Here is a 21,491-nt window from a genome sequence, read left to right on the forward strand (position 1 = left end):
CGTGATGATTTTGTTTGTCGTATTGTGAGACTCCGTGCAGTGTAGGAATTGTTCAGTTCTGTCCACTACCCACTCGTATATTAATAAATTGGTACGTCAGCGTCTCTGCTACTTCATTTAATATCTGTTGACATTAATCTCCCTCCACAGAACTCAGAGCTCCACACACCCGCCGCGCGCCCCACACGACTGTTTGTTATCCGAAGATGAAATACAGTATAAATACACAGCAGAGTGAAGCAGTGGGTGTCCTACTTATTACTGTCAATACCGCACGTTTACAGCCAAAGCAGCTCTATTATTAGCCGGCTCTGGACTGTCATCAGGTGTCTTCAAACGCCGATGCAGAAATCACATGTGACGGGACGTTGTTTCTTCCTCCTCCGGCTGTGTGAAGTGCTGCGTTGTGATCTCAGTGTGGGACACGTTCGCCATCACAGAGGGGAGCGAGGAAAATAATGAAAGTTTCCCTTGTTATGCTAAGATCTGTATGTTTTTTTTTCCCCATTTTCTAAATCACAGAGTGACGCTGCGAGGTCAGTGGGCAGGATGTGTTCTCCTGCGTCCTGGCGTGTTTTAGATGTCAGGATACGGGTGTGTGTGTTTTTTTTTAGTCGCACTTTTCTCTCTCAGTCGTTTGTGACACGATGGAAAATCTGGGACCTGTGGTTAGTCCTCATCATCAGGGGAATGTCCACAACTGTAAATAATAAGAATCAGAGGGGTGATGCATAACCTGCATGTCCTGGAGCTAAGATAAGATAAGATAAGATAAGATAAGATAAGATAAGATGAGATGAGATAAGTTGTTCCTTTATTTATCCTCTGTAGAGGAATTCACAAATGACACAGCTGCATAAGAACTTAGCAGCGTGAGGGAGAGATATACTAAGACTCAAAATATATTTATAAATAAAGCCCCACAGGCAATGCTAACTTTGTAATAATACCATTTTTATAATGATCTAATCCTGACGTATTTTATTCACTATTATGACAAATGATTGATGAACCTAAATTGTTTTAGAAAGTGTCTTTCTATCATTTATTAAGATATCATATTTTCATTGACCTTGACCTTCGACCGATCACCTGGAGATACCCTCCAAACATTATACTCCCACACACACACACACACACACACACACACACACACACACACACACACACACACACACACACGCGCACACACACACACACACACACACAAAATCATAATCAGATATTAGTATTTGCATAATTTAGGATTAATGTAACAGGATAAAGATTAACATACTAAACACATCCACTCCTGGATTAATACTTTGCTCTTATGAAGTCCATGTTAGAAGTGTGTGTGTGTGTGTGTGTGTGTGTGTGTGTGTGTCACATCCATCTCTACTTACTTTAATCTCTGATTAGCTGCAGCAGGAACTGAGATCATCTTTTCAATTTGAAGCAGAGAAACTTAAAGTGTTGGGCTCTAATTTAATGTCTTTACGTCTCCGGTGTTTCTCTCTGATACTCTGATACACTTCTGTGGATTCGAGTTGGTCTGGACTTTAAACTCAAACTCTTCAGAGTAAATGATGTGTTAGGAGGTTTTTTCCACAGAGGTCATGGGTCATCGAGTTTGGTCTATTTGTTACAGGGGCAGCTCTTCTGCTTCAGGAAGCTGAGGATCATGGGTAATGTCCACCGCTCGGTTGTGAGTGGGACGACACAGTCAGATCTTAATACATTGATAGAATTTGTTTTCCTCCACATGAAAACCACGTCATTGCTCTGATACATAGCCCGGCAGGATTTATCAGCACAAGTGGCTGTAGAGGGCGCTGTTGCTCAGATAAACGTACCTAGTGTTGCTTAAAGCAAACAATCATCTAATGAATCAACTAATTTTAGTTTTTAATCAATAAATTAATCGTAAATGATGATTCGGAGTTTGTTAAACGTGGCTTTCAAAGAAGAACGACACTGAACGTGTGCTTGGTGTAAATGGTGTCGTCCCAAACAAGTTAGAGAAGTTAAAACTCCACCGATTCGTTAGATTCGCTGCCGGGTGCAGATCTTGTCTTGAGGTTTTAAATGTGTCTCATTTCAGAGAGTTTACCGTGGACAAATCTTGATTTAAGTACAAATGGGAATTTGTATTCCTCAGTTAACTTGTGATGAAAGAGAAGAGGAGTACATGTAAATCCTGCTCCCCCCCCGTCTTCTATTATTTTTGGTTCTGCAGCATAATTTGAGCCGGTGCCTTGGCAGCGTTCACTGCGCCTGCTGGGAGTCGGGCCGATCGGACACGAGTCCACTAATTGGCCGTGCTCGTGTATAAAAAGGGTGAAGCTTCATAAGTCAGAGGAGGGAGGTAATATAGAGGAGAGAGACTCTATTAATGCAACATTTCCACTGTCAGTACCTGTAATACTGTGTTTCCTGCAGGAGTTAAAAGACTGACGCAGTGATTCGGTCAATCAGCAGGTTGATAGATTTAAAATCTGCCTTCTCTCTGGTGCCTGTGTCCTTTACTTCAATCCCTGACTGTGAGTAATCTGAGCCTTTTACCATCACGACATTCAAATTAACAAGTAAATACAACCATCTACCATTTTTGGGGGGAAATGGTGCATGAGATAAAACACGAGAGATGATGTCTGAATGAATTCATGGAGAGAGAGAGAGAGAGAGAGAGAGAGAGAGAGAGAGAGCGGCTGGAGGAGCATACTGAGTAGATGTGTTCAGCTCTCCTCCACGTATGTCAGCCCTGATCTAAGCCACACCTGCTGCTAACCGCGACTTAGAGAGAGAGAGAGGCAGCCGAGTGCAGCGTCTCTCCGGCTCCACAGTCACAGGCTGAGCAGTCGGTGAAGCGAACGGTCGCTGCTGCCTTTTAATTTTTCTCTCAGCTCCCCCCTCTCTCCTCTCCTCTCTCCTCGGAGCTCGGTCTCTCCTCCCATCCTTCCTGAAGCGATGGTGTAATTAACAGGGCTCAGTGGGAGTGGAGCTGCTCTGCTTCCTATAGGATCCTTTGGCCAATCGCTGACACTCACTCTGTGCTGGGAATATGATGAAGGAGACGCTCGCTCTGCCATGAGGCAACTGGGGACTCCTCTGACCGTGAAGTGGGATTTCTGATTTTCTCTCCTGGACTTTGCTGAGTGGATTTTCCTCATTTCCATCTGGACATATATGTTTTTCATAACATTTGGTGTCTGAAGCTACTTGGAACCAGGAAGCAGGTGGGACTGGTGGATTTTCAACCCCAGTGGGGGGGGGGGGGGGGGGGGGGCTCAGCTCACACCCCTGCTGAGATCCAGCACCCACAGATTCCTCACACTCACTTCAATCAGGTGCCAGATCAGGTGCATGTGTCAATCTGGTCACACCTCGACACTCACAGAAGCACCAGGACCCCACGAGAGTTGAGGAGGAGTCTCGTTAACCGGCAGCAGGATTTCCACCTCAGCGTGACGGGGAGGGGAGAGCGTGTGGTCACCAGGCAGCTGCGGAGAAGATGCCAGCCATCCTGGTGGCCTCCAAGATGAAGTCAGGACTCCCCAAACCCAAACCGGTGCACAGCGCCCTGCCCATTCCCCAGCAGACCCCCAGCAGGCCGTCGGCTCTCGCTCTGCCTCCGGCACCCGTCAAGAGCCACATCCCTTCGCTGGGCCAGCAGGTGGGCTCAGGACCCCCGAGGAGCAAGGCTGCAGGGTCAGAGGCTGGAGAAAACACTCAGGTACAGGGGTCGGGTAGTGGGATCAGGGCTGAGGGTACTTCTTACCCCCATAGACGCTGTGAGAGGAGGTTAACATGTACGAATGTGAGGTTTAATACGTGGTCCAGTTCAGTAAGAAGACCAGAGAGGTAACTGGGAACACTTTTTATACTTTGTGAGCATAACTTTCAGATTTATAGATCCATATGGTCCAGATGTTGTTTGAATGACTCCCTGAGTGAGATCAAGAAGGGAAATCAATGTTTGCATGTTTGAAAAGTCCCGTTATCTCTTCACGTTGTGCTGTCAGGGTGTCTGTACCTCGTCAGCTGCCGTCGTGGCTCCTTGAAGGATGTTTTGTGTTTTTAAATCAACACACAGAATTTCAGTATCGCTCTCTCTGGCTCAGCTTATCATAACAGAAACACGACGCCAACATTCAGCGAGTTCCTGGAAGGAGCCGGCTGTGTCTCTGCTGTCCAGGATGGCAGCGGAGCAGGAGATCACGGTGCCTTGTTTTGCTGTGTTTGTGAAATATTGGCCGCGCTTAGCAACCCCACGCAAACGGCTGCAACGGCAAGAGGGATCGTTTTAACGCCATGTAAGGCAGCGAGGTGAAGGAGGTGCCTCTGTCTGTGTGTGTGTGTGTGTGTGTGTGTGTGTGTCTTCGAGCCAGCAAGTGCACGCTTGGCAGTCTGTCTTATACAGTAAGCGTGACTCAGAGCCATCGAGGCGTCCAGCACGCTGTTGTTTGGATGATGAATGTGAGTGCGGCACTGTGGCGATCGCGTGAGGAGGAGATAAGGGAGGCCGGCGGCGTCGGTCGAGGCACGAGTCCACTGCTGGTGTCGTTTGTTTTAGTGGCTAATCACGTTTTCTCACTGACCTACTTTCCGTGACTTTCTCTCTTTCTTTCTTTCTTTCTCTTTCTTTCTCTTTCTTTCTCTTTCTCTCTCTCTCTCTCTCTCTCTCTCTCTCTGTCCCCCTTTTCTCTCCCCCTCTCCATCCCTGTGGTGCTGATGAAGCAGCCGCCGTCCCCCTCAGCTGCGTTGACCTCTGACCTTCCTGGGCAGACGCAGCGATGTGGACATTACAGTCATTTGCTCAAATGCACCAGAGTGTGTGTACGTGTGTGTTGAGTGATTAACGATCAGACTCTTTTTTTGTTTTTACCGTCAAAGCAAATGACGTTTTTCAATCTGCAAAATGTCAGTCAGCTCATTTTTATTTATTTGATAACTGCTTAAAAACTTAATATAGGATTATGTCAATTTCTAAAAACGTCGGCATCAAGCAGTTGAACAAGTCAGTGGTGCACCAATGACAAAAACTATTTTAAAACATTATTTAGACTCCACAGGTATTTGTGCTCATCTGCTTCAGTAACATGTGCAGAACATCTCCAATAATCACAGTTTCTTATCCACTTGATAATAAAGACAGTGTTTAGCTCATATTTATCACATTTTATGCAAGAACTTAAACCAGATTTCACACACTCATAGTCAACCGTCGTCTAAATGTCCCCGATTCATCAAGATCCGTGAATCATTCCCTGGAAAATCAACGTCCAAATAAATGCTCTGTCTCTCAATGTTAAAGAAAGTGGTGGAGATAAAAAACAAACAAGAATAGAGGGAAGTGAAGATATATAACGATAAGAATATGAAGACATCAGTATCAGTGCAGGCAGGAATAACTATGGAAAGTATAGTGCCATTTCTTCATATTGGAAAACAAACTGACAGATTCTCTAATAGTCCAGGAATAGATATATCTCTTAATAAAACCGGGCAGGAGTGTCGGCTCAGTTCTATCGTCCTCATTTCTCTGCCGTCTCTGCCGGGCTTCGCCGCAGGGACCGAAGGAGCTGGAGGAATTGTGGCTGAGGAGCGGAATCGCTGGCGTGGACTCGACGCTGCATCACTGCCGGGTCCAAGTCTCTGTGGATTTTATGCACAGGCACCAGTGGCACTCAGCGTGAACCCAATCAGCTCTGAGGGCAGCGTGAGACGAGCTGAGACTCTCTGGAGACACGGAGGCCGGGGTGGGGGGGGGGGGTGTTCTGTTTCTGGTGATTTCTTATCAGAGGGCAGACGACTTAGGAGACACCATCACAGAAACTCTTACCTGGAGAAAGTCCTGTCACCAAAAGCAATCCAACGTCAATGAATGAAATCTTCAACAATCGTCAAGGGAGCGAACTCCATCATAGCAGAGCGGGGGGGCAGATCACACCTCCCACTGCAGCAAATAGATCTCAGTCCTGTAGAGTCACGTCAGGAGTGGGCTGAGAATTGAGTCATTTCTCAACAAGAAAAACGTAACCTCCTGCTTTGGGTATTTCTGCCACCGCCGGCTTTTATTTGTGAGAGAATCGAGGCCAAAACCAAAGCAACACAACACTTAATGGAGAACAATCACAAAATGCACAGCAGACGAGCCAGGGTCTTGGTTATCGGACGTGTTTGAGGGAAAATGGAACCATCGAAACATCTAAATGCAAACTGAGTGACGGCTGTAAGAGCACATGTTCCTGAGGATTAGAGGAGTCACAGCCGAGTGCAGCCGAGTGCAGTGAACACACAAACATGTTGTGTACACCTGTGGAATACAGTTAATCCATAATGCAACGAGAGCAGCAGAAGGCTGAGAGAGAGAGATGTTCAGACTGTGTGTGTGTGTGTGTGTGTGTGTGTGTGTGTGTGTGTGTGTGTGTGTGTGTGTGTGTGTGTGTGTGTGTGTGTGTGAAAGAGAGAGAGAGTGACAAGTCTGGCACAATCTGCAGATTCTGACGTGAAGGTGATGGTGGCGGGAAATGTGTGAATGGTATTTGATGCTGTCTTCTGCGTGTGAAAGAGAGAGAGAGAGAGAGCGTGTGTGTGTGTGTGTGTGTGTGTGTGTGTGTGTGTGTGTGTGTGTGTGTACAGATAGCGAAGCTCTGCACACATACTTTGCTGCCCTCTCGTGGCTGGTTCTTGCCCTACACCTGTTTCCATTCACAAACACTGTACTCAGAGATTGTGTGTGTGTGTGTGTGTGTGTGTGTGTGTGTGTGTGTGTGTGTGTGTGTGTGTGTGTGTGTGTGTGTGTGTGTGTGTGTGTGTGTGTGTGTGTGTGTGTGTGTGTGTGTGTGTGTGTGTGTGTGTGTGTGTGTGTGTGTGTGTGAGTGTGCATGTGTGTGAGTGAACAAGTCATTCAAGGCCGCCATCTTTGCCGCTCTATTCATCTTTAATACTTCTCTGTTATCCCTGACCAACCTCTCTCTCTCTCTCTCTCTCTCTCTCTCTCTCTCTCTCTCTCTCTCTCTCTCTCTTCTCTTTTCCTCCTCTCTCCTCTCACTCTTTCATCCCCCCCCCCCTCTATCATCCCTCTAAACCATCCAAGTGTTCAGAGTTGCCAGCTCATTATTTTCCGCAGCCAAAGCTTTGAAACTGAATGCGTTCACACCCAGAAACCTTTGATTCTTCCATGTTCTTGAAATATAAATTCTGATGCTTTGTGCATGTACCGTTATTAGTCATCACGGGGAACACACACACACACGCACACGCACACGCACACACACACACACACACACACACACACACACACACACACACACACACACACACACACACACACACACACAGTCACTAATGGGTGCAGAGATTTGTCCGTGTGCCGCTGAGATAAGCAGCTCTTATCTTAATAAGTATCTTTCTGGATAAAGGCTTAAGTCCGACTCGGTGTAAAGACTCACTTTATTAAACTCATTATGAAAACTCATCTGTGCCTGCAGCTGAAAAACAATCTCATATAGAAACATGCTGGGAGCAGTGAAGAGGGTCCTCAGGCTCCTCGGGTTATATTTACCGAGATGAATTAAATAAACCACCAGTCTACAATTTAGACTGACCCCCCCCCCCCCCCACCTCCTCCATCCATCCAGGACAGAGGAGCTCCGTCTGAATATTAAACCGTCACTGTCACATTATCACTGTGTGAGAGACGCATCAGTGGTGTTGAGCTCCATTAATTCTCCGAGATGTGTAATTGCCCAAGATTATGATTTTCCCCCTAATTTGAATTATTTAAATTGGGTGTAATTTTATTCCGGGGGATTTGGTTTTGACCGAGAACTACGAGTGTGAACTCATTTGATCATTATGGATTCACAGCTAATTAAATGTCCCTTAATGGCAAAGTATTGATCCATGGAGGGGAGGGATGAGACTCAGACGCATAAACAAGTTTCCAGGCAGGAAAATTGGGAACAAGATCTTCTTCTTTCATTCGTTTCAACTGAAACTCTTAATTTAATTCATATATTTCCTCTAATATTGAATATATATGAACATTTAAGCTTCAAACTGTCACTAATTTCATTATACATTGATATCATGACGAGTTGATTAGATCAGTTGACTTGATTATTACTCATTATCATTTTATCATGATAAATCTTTTTATAATCGGATTAATTGATTAATACTTGTGTTCTATACTATGCTGGTTGTTTCCTTCCGGAATAGGGTCATGTGATAGGAGTCTCTGTTTCTGCTCGTCCAGACTAAAACGCAGCGCTGCAGTTTTCAAACTAAAACGGGACCTGCAGCGTTTCCAAACTTCTCAGATTTTTCGGCTCTAAAACGTAGGAATACTGTGGACACCAGGCAAATCTATAGGAATCTGTAGGAATCTGTTGGAATCTGTAGGAATCTGTAGGAATCTGTAGGATGCAGCCTCACTTGAATAAAAGCAGCCATTTGAATGTGTCCTCTTGGATCCTGGGCTCCTGCAGTGGGTTGATAATGAAGTTAATCTTTAGCTTCCAGCCCTCATGCTGTCCCACAATGATCCATGAGGATTTTTCCAGCCAGTTAAAACATCTACATGCAATTAGTAATAATGCAGAAAACAAATATTGGCAATCTTGAGTCTGAAGATGTCAGATTTAATACGAGAGGTTTTCTCTGACGAGCCTCTCGCCTCCTCCTCCTCCTCCTCCTCCTCAGCTTCCTGTGGAAGACAATCGTGACTTTTATTTTATGGCTTCTCCATTCAGCCCCAGTCTGGTGAAGACCCGGCCCAGCAGGTGAGAGTGAAGGCACCGTCCTGCTGCATTGGGTTGCTAATGCGCAGCACAGATTGGGTGGGGGGGGGGGCTGCGTGACTATATTGCTTCTCCTTTTTTAAAATTACCATAACAAAGGGCCACACACAGACATATGTCTCCTCAGGAGGTGCTGCGAGTTAAAGCCAGATTTAATGGACGTTTCAGAGATTCATTGTGGGAGAGTTCATTGTTAGGTGGACTGAGGAAGGTTTTAACAGACTGCCAGGGTTCGGACAAAGAGCGCAGGATAAAAGCTCGTGTCTCGTTAGGTCTGTGAGGGGTTCACCTCCCGTGCTTCATCACTTTGTGGTCGCGTTGATCGTCTTCCAAATCGGACACGTCGTCAGAAAGTGTCCAAAAGTCAGTGAGTTCCCCGAGTTCCTGTGGGTTTGGAGATAAGACACGTTCACCCGGCAGTGACCACACATCTGCTCCTATCAGCGTCGGGCAGGAGGGAGCTGCTGTTGATAAGAGAGACAACACACCGCTGTTTCCTCCTCTCAGAGAACAAAGATGGTCGTCCTGCAGATCCGTCAGGTTGGGCTGGAGGAGCCGGCTGAGATACGAGCTGAGATCAGGAGATAGAGTCAGGCTGCTTTCATCTGAGCTCTTAGAGGCAGGTCCTCCATCATCACCCTGAGCAGCTCTTCAGCATGAAAACACTCAGGAGACACAGTTTGGTGCAGCTTTTCCTGTCTTAAAATATAGATATTTTTCATGTACATTTCAGATTAACTGTTATCTTTAAATCGTGGAATTTATTTCACAGTCTGAAGAACCGTAGTGTGAATTTGGGGGGGAATGAGAGAAAATGTCCAGCTATTTGACTGAATTGAACTGTTGAGGGTGATTTCTGTTGTTTTTCTTTTTAATTCTACAAAATTCAAAAGTAGATTTAAAAAATGTTGGGTCAGAAAAAACATACTGTGTGAAACGAGGGTCAGGGAACGGACAGATTGAACAATAAACAATAAACTTCCGTTTTCCTGAGCTTGCGCGTGTTCCTTCTTAGATCAGATGTTTTTAAAAATCATAAAACAATAAATAAAAAGCCCTGAAACTGTTTTGAGAAGTAAATCTTTGTCATACTCAGGTGATTTAGAAGAGTTCTGATGGGTTTTCTTGATGATCTTCCCTCAAATGAACGATTCAGCTTCAAGCCTTGTTAAAAACTTGTCTGATCACATGTAGCAGTTGGCTCCATTAGTTATGACCTCATCTCCGTCTCATGTGTCTCGATCAGATTCCACTTCCTGTGCAGTTGTCCCCTCGCCTTCCTGTGTGAGGTCATGGCTGAGGATATAACCATATTAATTCAGTCTGGGCATCTGCCTCTCCTGAGTCAACATCCCTCCATTGATCTCTCCCCCCCCCCCCCCCCGAAGGTTTCTCTCCTTCTCCACTTTCCTCGCGGTAGTACTTGTCACAGGGAGCCCGTTGGCGCGGACAAACAGGCCATTGTGAGCGGCGCCCCCTGGGACGTTGGCGCGGCAGAGGCGGTTGGACTAACGCAATCAGCTCCATCTCAGTCTGGAGACAGGAGCGCGGTGTGGAAAAAGGAGAGAGGCCATGAGGTAGAGGTCAGCGGGGCTGGAGTCGCCCCCCCCCCCCCCCCCCCAGAGGCTCGTGCCCGGGGTCACTCAGGGCCCAGAGGCAGGTCGGACGACTTCATGAGGATGAGAGAGATGACCTGAGTCCTGTAGATCTGAGTCCTGTAGACCTGAGTTCTGTAGACCTGAGTCCTGTAGACCTGAGTCCTGTAGATCTGAGTCCTGTAGATCTGAGTCCTGTAGACCTGAGTCCTGTAGACCTGAGTCCTGTAGACCTGAGTCCTGTAGACTTGAGTCCTGTAGACCTGAGTCCTGTAGACTTGAGTCCTGTAGACCTGAGTCCTGTAGACCTGAGTCCTGCAGATCTGAGTCCTGTAGACCTGAGTCCTGCAGATCTGAGTCCTGCAGACCTGAGTCATGTAGACCTGAGTCCTGTAGACCTGAGTCCTGTAATAACAGACTTCCCAACAGTCGTAACCATTAACTCACAATCTTTATGGCTGGAATCTGGTGTCTGATGGCTTCTTTTAAATACGCAAACAGAGCCGGCAGATTGTAAACCAAGTCCAGGATTTAATGGATCCTCTAAAGCTGCTTTCAGACCAGAACTGAACTCTGGACATTTTCCTGAAATGTCCCAGAAAACACAAATATCCGAGTCAGTTGCTGTGGACATTTTCTGGATCTTTTCCTGCCAGACCTCAAATATAATATCTGACGGAGCCCATGTGAAAATGTCGAGCAAGTGGGCGTGTAGATTATGTTCATAACACGTGATGGATGTAAAACTATCTATCTCAGGAAAAAGGAAAAGCCATAAATGAAATCTGTTGTTCTAGCTGTTGTGCAGCTGAGCGAACACACACACTTATCCCAGTGCAGTAGATAACCGCAGTGAACTCAGTACACGTGTATCACCTGGATTTACAGTATGAACGCAGCCGTGTAGTACTTCTTGATTCTCTGTCAGTGCCGTCTCTTCATTCAGCTGCGATCTCCTGCTGCTTCAGGGAGTTTCCCAAGCTTGTTATAGTCCTCTGATACCAACCTGGATAGAATCACTGTGTGTGTCTGTGTGTGTGTCTCTCTCTGTGTGTGTGTGTGTATGTGTGTGTGTACACGATTTGTACGTTCACTGTTGTTCTGCATGCCTGCTCTCGCTCACTTGACACAGGCGTTCTCTAAGCTTCCCTGATAAGTGTTTTTTTTTGTTTTTGAGAATCCTCAATTGGGGGCAATAAATCTGCCATTCAAGACGCTTCTCACACCAAAGACTCTCCATCTCCCACAGACCATCGCACACACACACACACACACACACACACACACACACACACACACACACACACACACAAAGCATCACATTTCATCTCAACTCATATTTCGCAAATTGAAGAATGATTGAGGACAGAAAACCTTTCAATAAGAGTTTTTTTTTTTAGACTCCAAGGATTTTTTTCAATATGTTAATGGAAAAATGCATAGATATACAGATTCTGTTTTCACTATATCACTCAACTTAATGTTTAAGGTTTTCTTTTACTTTGCAATGCTCAAAGTTACAAACAGCACGTGGTCCATCTCCGCTGTCTCTGGAAACAGGACGACGTAGTCCAGACTCTGTGTTTCCTGGTTGTCCTCAGCGTTGTGTCCTCAGCGTTGTGTCCTCAGCGTTGTGTCCTCAGCGTTGTGTCCTCAGCGTTGTGGTCTCAGCTGGTAGCTGTGGTAACCAGGCCCAGATGGCGTCCTGGACTCAGAGTGTTCCAATCAGGTTTCTAATTAGATACCAGATAACGTTAATGACGTTTCCTTTGCTCTCTGCAGGATAAACTGCAGGTCGAGTTCAACATTATGTTGAGAGCAAATAACAGAGACGACAAGAGATGAAATGTGACTTTTACCCTTAAACCTAATGAAATTATGATTTATGTCAAACGATAAATTAAAAATTGTAATATTTAAAGTGCTTGCTATAGAGTAAAACTGAGGGTGGTTGGATATTATCAGAAAAAAATACATTGCTGCATCCATGTGTACGGTGCCGTGTGGTGAACCATCAAAGACTGCATCTGTCCCGTGGTTAAAGACGCTCTCCGTCCTCTGCAGCTGATTGGATCCGTCCAGATGTCTGTCAAAGACTTTACTAGATAATATATGAACTTTCATGTTTTCTGATGATGGCATTTTAACCACAGAGCCTCTGAAATTAAACATTTCACCAAACTCTCATTCGTCATGTTGTCGTTTGAAAGACCGGAAATTTACACATCACAACTTTAATGCTAAATAATTCATGTATCTTTTAAAAAGTAAGTTATACTTGTACTGTTGGACCATTTTAAATGAATGTAAGTGTGTGATATAAAAGACAGATCACTTCCCCATTACCCACCGTGCACTGCAGACCCCTGTCCAATTCCTTTTGTGAGAGTCCATATGTCCCTCGCCCCTCCCAAATCACCTTCACCCAGAATGCAACAGCCAGGCAGCAGAGCAACCCCACACCCCCACCCGCCGTCGCCCCCAATCTTCCCTCCCCACCCTCCAGAGCTTGGAGGTGTGGGTCCCCCAAAACAAAGGCCCCTCCAGAGCGGGGTTGTCCCCCCTATTGTCCCCGACACACTGAGGTTTATCTGGGGCTGTGAAAGGAGCCACACTCAGCCCATTCACCGCCACTGCACTTAATGAGCCTGTTCTAAAACTGTTAAACACGAGCTCTAAATGCTGACATATTCTCTCCTCTCGGAGCCACAGTGTCATTAAATCAATGCTGGTTAGGAGCAATGGGGGACTGAGGTTTCACTGGTGGGGCTGGGATTCAGATTGTTAGCTCAGGCTTTGATACAAATACAGTAGAGGAGAAGAGGTGCGTTTTACAGCAGTAGTTTCATTTTAATCTTTACTTCGGTCAGAGCTCCCGTCACAAACTAATATTCCAGGTTATTATGCAGGTTATTCCCAGATCTTCGCTGGTGTAAAGTTAACAAGGCCTTTGCTGTCAGAGTCAGAACTGTGGATTAGTTATTAATCAGTTATAATAATCGATTGCTATTGAAATCAGATAAGCAACATCCTTTGTTTCTTTTCATTACTTCTAAAACATGTCTATTTTAAACCATTTGCATTGGGAAGCTTTGATCTGTGTTGTGTGTAACTTCGTTTAATTCCTCATTTTTGTTGCTGATTCTCTTAATCTCGTTTAAATTTCCATTGTTTCTTCTGTTTAAGCACTTTGTCCCTTTTTATTTTTTAGGTTCTGTGTAGACTTTTATCAGATCCTGGTCATTTCTGCCCAGAAACCTGATTCATGAACAAAACTACAGATCAGTGTTGTTCCCATTAGCCTCATTGATACTTTTAAAGTGCTAATTAGCAGATGTTAGCATGCAAACACGCTAAACTGTCACGCCACCATCGACGTGTGTTTAAAATGATCTACATGAGATATATCTCAGCTGCTTTGACCTGCATTACTTGTGATGAGAATATGTGTGATGGGTATTTTTATGTCTTTTTGGTTGCAGTCTTTGTGCGTCGCAGCAAATCGTTGCACTGCAGCCGAACATGTTGCTCACCGTGCATTTCAGCTGCAGATGTCAGTTATTTCTGTTTTACACAAACTGGAAACATAAAAATGCGTAATAAAGCTGCCACAGAGCAGCTGCAAGCTTCATCTCGGTAGTATTTTAGTATTTGGCAGCAGAGAAGCAAAACAGACCTTTATTTCTCCCAGGTTGTTACTTTATACTGTCGACATGTTCTCAGTGTTATTGTTGTTTCGTGAAGCTTCAAGCTTTTTTTTTGTTTAGCCTCCTGGATGCGATCAGCCCCCCCCTCCCTTCTTTGTGGGAACTTTCTGTAAATCTTGGGCTTTTCCCAAAATTCAAATTCAGCTTGTAATTTGTGGTTGTTGGTGGTGGTGTGTGTGTTTGTGCTTGTGTGTGTGTGTGTGTGTGTGTGTGTGTGTGTGTGTGTGTGTGTGTGTGTGTGTGTGTGTGTGTGTGTGTGTGTGTGTGCGTGTGTGTGTGTGTTGGAAGGAGCTCAAACGGAGGACATCCTGTGCAGTGGACTCTCCTACACACACACTGACACATATATAAATGCTTAGGTTATGAACCCACTGCACACACACACACACACACACACACACACATAAATACAGATGTGCAGCTGCTGCAGTGTGATGTGGGTGACGGCTGATCAGAGGCCGGACCGTCGGGCTCTGGTTTGGGGGGGAAATAAAACACGTCTTTTTTTAACAGGCAGCAGAGGAGTTGGTTAAAGAAATAATAAACAGAAGAGAGACGCTCGGTGCTGAGTTCTCTGAGGTTTTGGCCTCCGAGCGCTGCACGACTGCTCCACTGTTATCAAGGCTGCACTTATCGTCCCTTTCTTGTCCCTTTTCCTCACTTTTTCATCATGAAGGGGGGGGTAAACCGTCGGGGGGAGGGGTGGAAGGAGGTGAAGAGGTCTCTCCTTTTCTCTTTCTCTCTCCTCCCCACATGACCCATGGTCCATTGAAGAGCAATAGCACAATGTGTTGCCGTGGGCGAGGGAGGGAGGGGGGGGAGAAGTGGTGGGGGCTCTTCTCCTCCTCTCGGGGCGTTTGGTTTGGCTGCCTCACCGAGCGGCAGCAGAGGTTGCGGAGCTCCTCTCGTCTGCGTTTATGTTTCCCTCCTCCATGGTCCACAGTGGGTGGAGAGAAGCTGGAGACGCTGAGCTCTCCCACCCCCCCCTCCTCAGACTCTCAGAGACCTGCTGGGGCTCAAGCAAGCAGCAGCTCAGGATCTGCGTGGTGCACTGATCCAGGTTTCTCCAAACCTGCTGCTGCCTCCTTGAATTCCTCTTTTTTCCCTGTGACTATCTGGATTGCGGTGCAGCTCTGTTGGGTCCAGTTGGGTGCAGACTCGGCTCTGATGGCTGGTTCTCCTCCTCAGTGTGGGGCAGGTGTCTCTGAGGAAGGAAGCTGCAAGAAGTAACATGAGCTTGATGCTGTGCCGCTGGGAGCAGAACAATTTCAGCATGAAACTGGTAGGTTGAAAACTTCCGGGTCATGAGAGGCCAAACATCAGGGGGCGGTGCAAATGTTTTTTGTTGCTTTTCGGTTCTTTTTCTAAGTTTTTCATGAATCCTTTCGTCAATTCAGTGCTGACATCTTCATCCTGCTCATCTCTGCTGACGCTGCAGCTTCAGGACATGACTCCATTATATCATTTGGTTCCCACTGTGTGTTTATGTATCGGTGGAAACGCTTCTCTCATCAGCCCAAAGCCTCACGGTAGCTGCGGTGTTAGATTCCACGCACGCAATGGATCAGTGGCGCTCGTTTTACAATCGCTGCTGAGGACGTGCATCCTGGTTTTCCCCTCACCTGAGCTTTACTTTCATGTCTGCATGGAAAGTTAAGAGAGGCTGAGCAAGGACAACAATGTGTTTGTGTGTGTGTGTGTGTGTGTGTGTGTGTGTGTGTGTGTGTGTGTGTGTGTGTGTGTGTGTGTGTGTGTGTGTGTGTGTGTGTGTTCTCCTTTCAAACATTTATAAGAAAAGGACGTTTTGCTTTTATGTCGTGCTGCAAAGATGGTAAATATCCAACAGGACCTGGGACACTGTGATAAGGACGGTGCTGGTCAGGTGCAGGGAGGTCATGTGGTGCAAACAAATGAGAAAACAGATATTTTGTGCACGATGAAAGTACGAAGCAATAGATTTAATAAAAGTAATTTAGTATAATTTGCACCCTGTTGAGTTTACACATAACACGTGCGATAGGGACTCTCTCTCTCTCTCTCTCGCTCTCTCTCTCTCTCTCTTTTTCTTTCTTTCTTTCTTCCTGTCTTTTTTCTGTGTCCCTCTCTTTCTTTCAGTCGTGGGTCTTATCAGGATCTGCTATGAGCACAGAGAGGAAGGGGAGATGGAGGCAGAGGAGGTTATTACCAGTCTAGAGATGAGGCGATAAGAAGGCTAGTTTAATTACACACCGCTAACCTCCACACAGCGTGACTGACAGGAGGCCGCTGGGCCACAGGGTCAGCGTGTGTGTGCGTGTGTGCGTGTGTGTGTGTCTGTGTGTGTGTGTGTGTGTGTGTGTGTGTGTGTGTGTGTGTGTGTGTGCGTGCGTGTGTGTGTGTGTGTGTGTGTCTGTGTGTGTGAGAGAGAGAGAGAGGAAGAATCACAAAGGGATTGCAGGCATGCACACTTGAACACGTGCACACACTCCTAGAAATTAAAATGACCTTCCTTTTTATTATGACGTGTCGTCGACGTCCTCTCTCTTCTAATACAGGTCTATTGATTCTGTGATTGTCATGGTCCTCGTGTCAACACGTGACCTGGGCAGCATGAATCAAAATGCTTGATTCATGAGGTTAATCCTGTTCAGAGGGACATGCCACCACACACAGAGCAGAAAGAGGAATGAATGGAACTGGAATTGATTTTAGTTGAGGCTCACACCGTCGTCATGTGTTGTGTTGTGGCTCTAAGTCTCTGTTGCTCTGTTGCTTTTTGGCGGTTTTCAGATATTAACTCTGGAAAAGGTCTGGAAACTTGAATGCAGTGTTCTTTTCCCCAGAAGCTCTTACATCTCGTTGATATTTTCGTTGGCGTCCTCTACGTGTGTGACGTCCCTCTCTCATTCCGAGATATTTGTGTTCCTCGTGATTAGCGTCTGTTGCGTGATATAAACATCATCAACATGTCCACTCGCTCGCTGCGACTCTTCTCACCAACTCTCACTAGGACATCTCTGGACATTTTACCAGGGGGGAGTGGCTGGAAAAGTTCTGGAAAATGTCTGCAGGAACTGACTTGGACATTTACGTTCTCACATACGGCCCCTCTGGGAAAAAAGCAGGACAATGTCCGGACTTCAGTGCAGGTCTGAGAGCAGCTCGTGTGCCGGCTCAACAGACTCAACTGCTTTTTTTGTTTTTCAATTATTCAATTACTTAAAGATGTAAATATTCTGATTAGTACATAAGTACATTGGCCTTAATGCTCCCAAATAGAGATGACGACAGTGACAGCCCCTTTGCAGAGTGCAGTTTAAGGTTATTGAACAATTACAGATCTATATTACATTAAAAAGCAATAATGTTGTAGAGTACGAGGACGGAGCTGATAGCCCACTACATCTTCAGGTGACATAACTGTGTGCAGACCATAACTGGTTCTGCTCCTGGAGGGTGAGGAGCTGGTTTTTCAGGAACAGCTGCCTGAGCTTTTTTCCCCGCAGGGAAATCAGTTCTCTCGTTGCATGTGGCTTCTTCACTCGTACAGCACTGCTAACAAGCTAAAACCTCTCTAATAACATACATGTGCTCTCGTGTGCATCAGGCTGCACGTTCTCAGTGTTGTTTCTGATCAGATGCATCAATTTAGGGGATTTAGAAGTCTTGTATCCACGAGTCGGGGCATTTTCAGATTCAGGATAAATGTTGTGCTCTCAAGTATTAACATAACCACCACTACTGGGTGTGAGTTTTGAATTTGAAAGATATGCCATGCATGCAGACGGCCTCTGTTTCCCATGCTCTAAACTGCAGGGCTCTGGCCAAGTCGTTTTGTCGACCGTGTGCCTGGTATACGACCTCTGTGCCTCACGAAGCCGCACGTCTTTCATGTGCCAAACACAGAGCAAGCAGAGACATGAGGGCTCATTTAGAGCTGGCCTGTTTCAGCTCTCTGCGGGTTAAAGCCACTTGAGAGGCCTGTGTGTGTACTACAGAGAACAGAGGGTGGGAAAGTAGCTTCCAGGGGCCCCCACAGACCAAAAACCATCCTGGTGCATCCTGCTGGGGGCCGACATGAAGACACAGCAGCAGCTCCAGCTGCAGTGGTGATGAGTGGAGATTAGGGAGTAGGCAAATGTTTGTTTGTGGCTCCACATGGTTACTATTTGAAGAACATGCAACTTGAAGACTATACTCAGGAGGTGAGGTAAATGTGAGCTCCGGGCAATATGGTGGTCGGCAGCGATTGGACTCGCAGATGGAACAATAGAAACTTTAACAAACAAAAAATAAGAAATTAGATTAGATAGAACTTTATTTATCCACACATCGGGGAAATTCATTTATGTAAAAATGGACGTAGACTCCAGAACCGGTAAGTGAAGCAAATGCGGAAATGTTTGAAACCTTCATTCTCTCCAGAAATATCTCAGTTTCCATAGAAGTCTATGAGACATTGACTTTCCTTCTCAGTAAACATTTGACTCAGGACTTTATGTCTCAGTCTCTAGTTTCAAGTCTTCTTCAACACAGCTGATGTTCATTTAGTGAATTATGATCCATCTAGAGTCAGATAGACGACAGAACACCATCGGGACGTGGTTGTCGTGTGATTGACAGCTAGTACCGCACAATGGGTGCAAGTGGCAGGTGTAGGTGGGCGTGCATTGACCTCCAGATCTCAGTCAGGCTCCACCCCTCGCTCCCCCACCAATGTTTACTTTTGGTTTTCGATAAACCTAGATGGCGCTGGACAAATTGCCTCCGCCTTAATTTAGTGAATTAAGGCAGAAGATCAATGTGTGATTAGCGGACCACCGGGATCCCTCAGTTTGTGGTCAAGCCCTGAAAATCTCAGAGTCGGTGCACAGGGCCGGAGTCTTTGTGTCCACGGCTCCACAGCAGCAGGCAGAGCCGTCCCCTGTCGTCATATCACACTGACCAGAGACACTGATTTCCCAGAAACCATCTGTCTGTGTCTGACGACGAGCTGTGCAGACGACGATTCCCTTCCCTCATCTATTTATCTGATGGGCGTTCCAGCTTTCTGCCTTTCACCCGTCTCACCTATGCACCGCTCCGTCCCCTCCCTGCATCCTTCTGTTAGATTACTGTGCATATGTGTGTCCATCAGTCCATCCATCATTCTCCCACCAGCCATCTGCTGCCGGCCCAGACTGGATCAGAGGGGGTGTGTCGCCACATGTCACCCTCGGCCTGCAGCAGCGTAGAGCGCTCGATGAGCCTCGGTGTGGAGGTCACCAGCCAGAATATGTGTTTACTAAGCCTTATTCTGTATCCTGCTGCTAATGCCAGTTGTTAAGAAGGTTAAACTTCACATTAGGAAGCTGCACGTTTGTTAAAAAACCTAATAAATAATATTTAGGTTCAGACATCATGCATAATGGTCCAGAACTTATTATTATTGACCATGTTTACACTGCAGAGCTTAGAGCAGATTTGTACTCAAAGGTATTTTCTATGATCTTATTATCTTATTTTTATCAATAATTCCGGTCCGCCAGTCTTTTTTCAGTGAGACGGGTTAAGCCAGAGCCCCAACGTGTCACTTTCATGCTTTATTCTTGGCTAAATGTCTGATTCTTCTTCTCATTGCCTCGTTTCACTCTCACCTCTGGCCCTGAACAAGTAATCTACCCCACCTCGGCTTGCATGTTGTGCGACAGGCTTGTGAATGAAGGTTTTCATATTCTGTGTGTTGAGTTTTATTTGTTGAAGCAGCTCTGAGGTCTGCATTTGGACTGTGGGCTTGTGCAGCTCCTGCATGTGTGAGGTTTCATCTGTGTTCAAATAAGTAGCAGCAAAGTCTTGGTTAAGTTAAATCACCTGAGGACATAATGAAGTACAACTCAGAGAGGGAGATCTGAGAGCTCCGCTGTCAACCTTATGTGTCATGTTTGTGTGTGTGTGTGTGTGTGTGTGTGTGTGTGTGTGTGTGTGTGTGTGTGTGGGGGGGGGGCGGCTTTCTGTAATGTACAGCACCAGGTGTGCTGCAAAGTGTTCAGTCAGTCAACAATACACACACATCTCACACAGGTGAGTCACCCATCATGTGAGGAACAGGGGCCGACTGTACATGTACGATAAAACTTTGTGCTCTTCTCATTATGTGGAACAAAATACAGCACAGGACACAGTTGAGGGAGTTTAGCATCATGGCTTCAGCCCCCCCCCTACGACCCTCAAAGGATAAACTGTAGGGGAGGGATAGATATATCTATATAGAGTGGTTGGCTGCCTTTCTCCATATCTCTTACACCAAAATTACAGTGCATAAGAAGGATCTTTGATTTTTGCGATTGACTCCTTCCCCATTGCCAGGAGAGAAGTTTGACTTTCTGTTTTGTCCCCCCGGTGTTGGACGTCTCCAGCTCACAGACAACTGAGGCGCTCTCTCATCTCGCTGTCCTGCAAAACTAGTGCGTTTACCCGGATGTCTCCTTTCCATCGCTGCTGATCACAGCCGGAGCCGATTAAAAACCTGGGTCCACTGACCCGGGAGCGAATGACGACTGTATCCATTCACATTGCAGCCCGATGCTAACGAGTGTGAGAGGGTTATTATCGACTGTGAAGCTAGAAGAAGCCTTTTGGTGGTGCCTGAGAAGTCATGTAAAATAATAAATCGCTTGAGATTGAATCAAACTTGCTGTTTCTGGGTTTCACGTTGCTCCACCGTCTGTCTACCAGCAGCAGAAGAAGAAGAAGAAGAAGCAACTGAGTCAGACAGACAGAGTTAATGACACCCAGAGAGAGAGAGGGGGGGGGGGGGGGGGGGTTAAAACAGTGTGAGGATGTCTGAGGCTTCACTATGAAGAGTCTGAAGTGAGAGAGAGAGGGAGGTAACAGAGGAGTAAACCACGACCTGTCCTCACAGACCAGGAGACAGACGGACACGCTGAGCTGTTACAGAGATGAGCGGCGGACAGTTATCTTCTTCACCTGTATAGAGAGAGAGAGCGATAACCTTCAGGATTTCTAGTTGTTTCCGTCAAGGTGACATGTCGGCGTACAGCGGCCTCAGGGTGCCGGCCCGGAGCTACAGCCGCTTCTCCTGCGAAAACTACAAAATGGTAAGAGGGGGCTGCCCACCTGTCGAGGAAACAAGACGATATTTACCTCGTGGTCATTTTTTAAAAGTTTAAAAACCTGACTACAACTTTGACGTGGACAGAGAGTAACCTGGAGGGAAACCATTGACCCAGTGGACTGGGGTGGTTGTGAAGAGAAATAGTTGTCGGAGGAAAGGTCAGCCCTGAAATAGAAATGTCAGGCGTGCATGGAGTCACATCTCCAGGAGCAGCCAGGAATTATTTTAGAAGCTTCCCGAGAGAAGCAGGTAACAGACACACTGAGTCGCACCAGGGAACCAAACCAGTGGAACCGAACCAGTTGAA

General features: G+C 46.2%; 1 protein-coding gene across 7 annotated transcripts in view; it reads left to right on the forward strand.

The window, feature by feature from the left end:
- Window positions 1–21,491, forward strand: part of nav2a (neuron navigator 2a) — a 198,131-nt gene that overhangs the window by 93,615 nt on the left and 83,025 nt on the right. For 4 of the 7 annotated variants that reach the window (XM_034614978.1, XM_034614986.1, XM_034615003.1 and 1 more), the window contains exon 1: window positions 2,890–3,715. The exons of 1 other annotated variant lie outside the window; for it this stretch is intronic. In XM_034614978.1, the coding sequence (XP_034470869.1) occupies window positions 3,494–3,715 (222 nt within the window). In that variant the 5' untranslated portion in view covers window positions 2,890–3,493. Of the gene's footprint in view, window positions 1–2,889; window positions 3,716–21,079; window positions 21,168–21,491 lie in introns of those variants that run through there. 2 more of the 7 variants (XM_034614996.1, XM_034615030.1) reach the window with 2 other exon arrangements.

The sequence above is a fragment of the Hippoglossus hippoglossus genome, chromosome 3, assembly GCF_009819705.1.
Source record: "Hippoglossus hippoglossus isolate fHipHip1 chromosome 3, fHipHip1.pri, whole genome shotgun sequence".
NCBI lineage: Eukaryota > Metazoa > Chordata > Actinopteri > Pleuronectiformes > Pleuronectidae > Hippoglossus > Hippoglossus hippoglossus.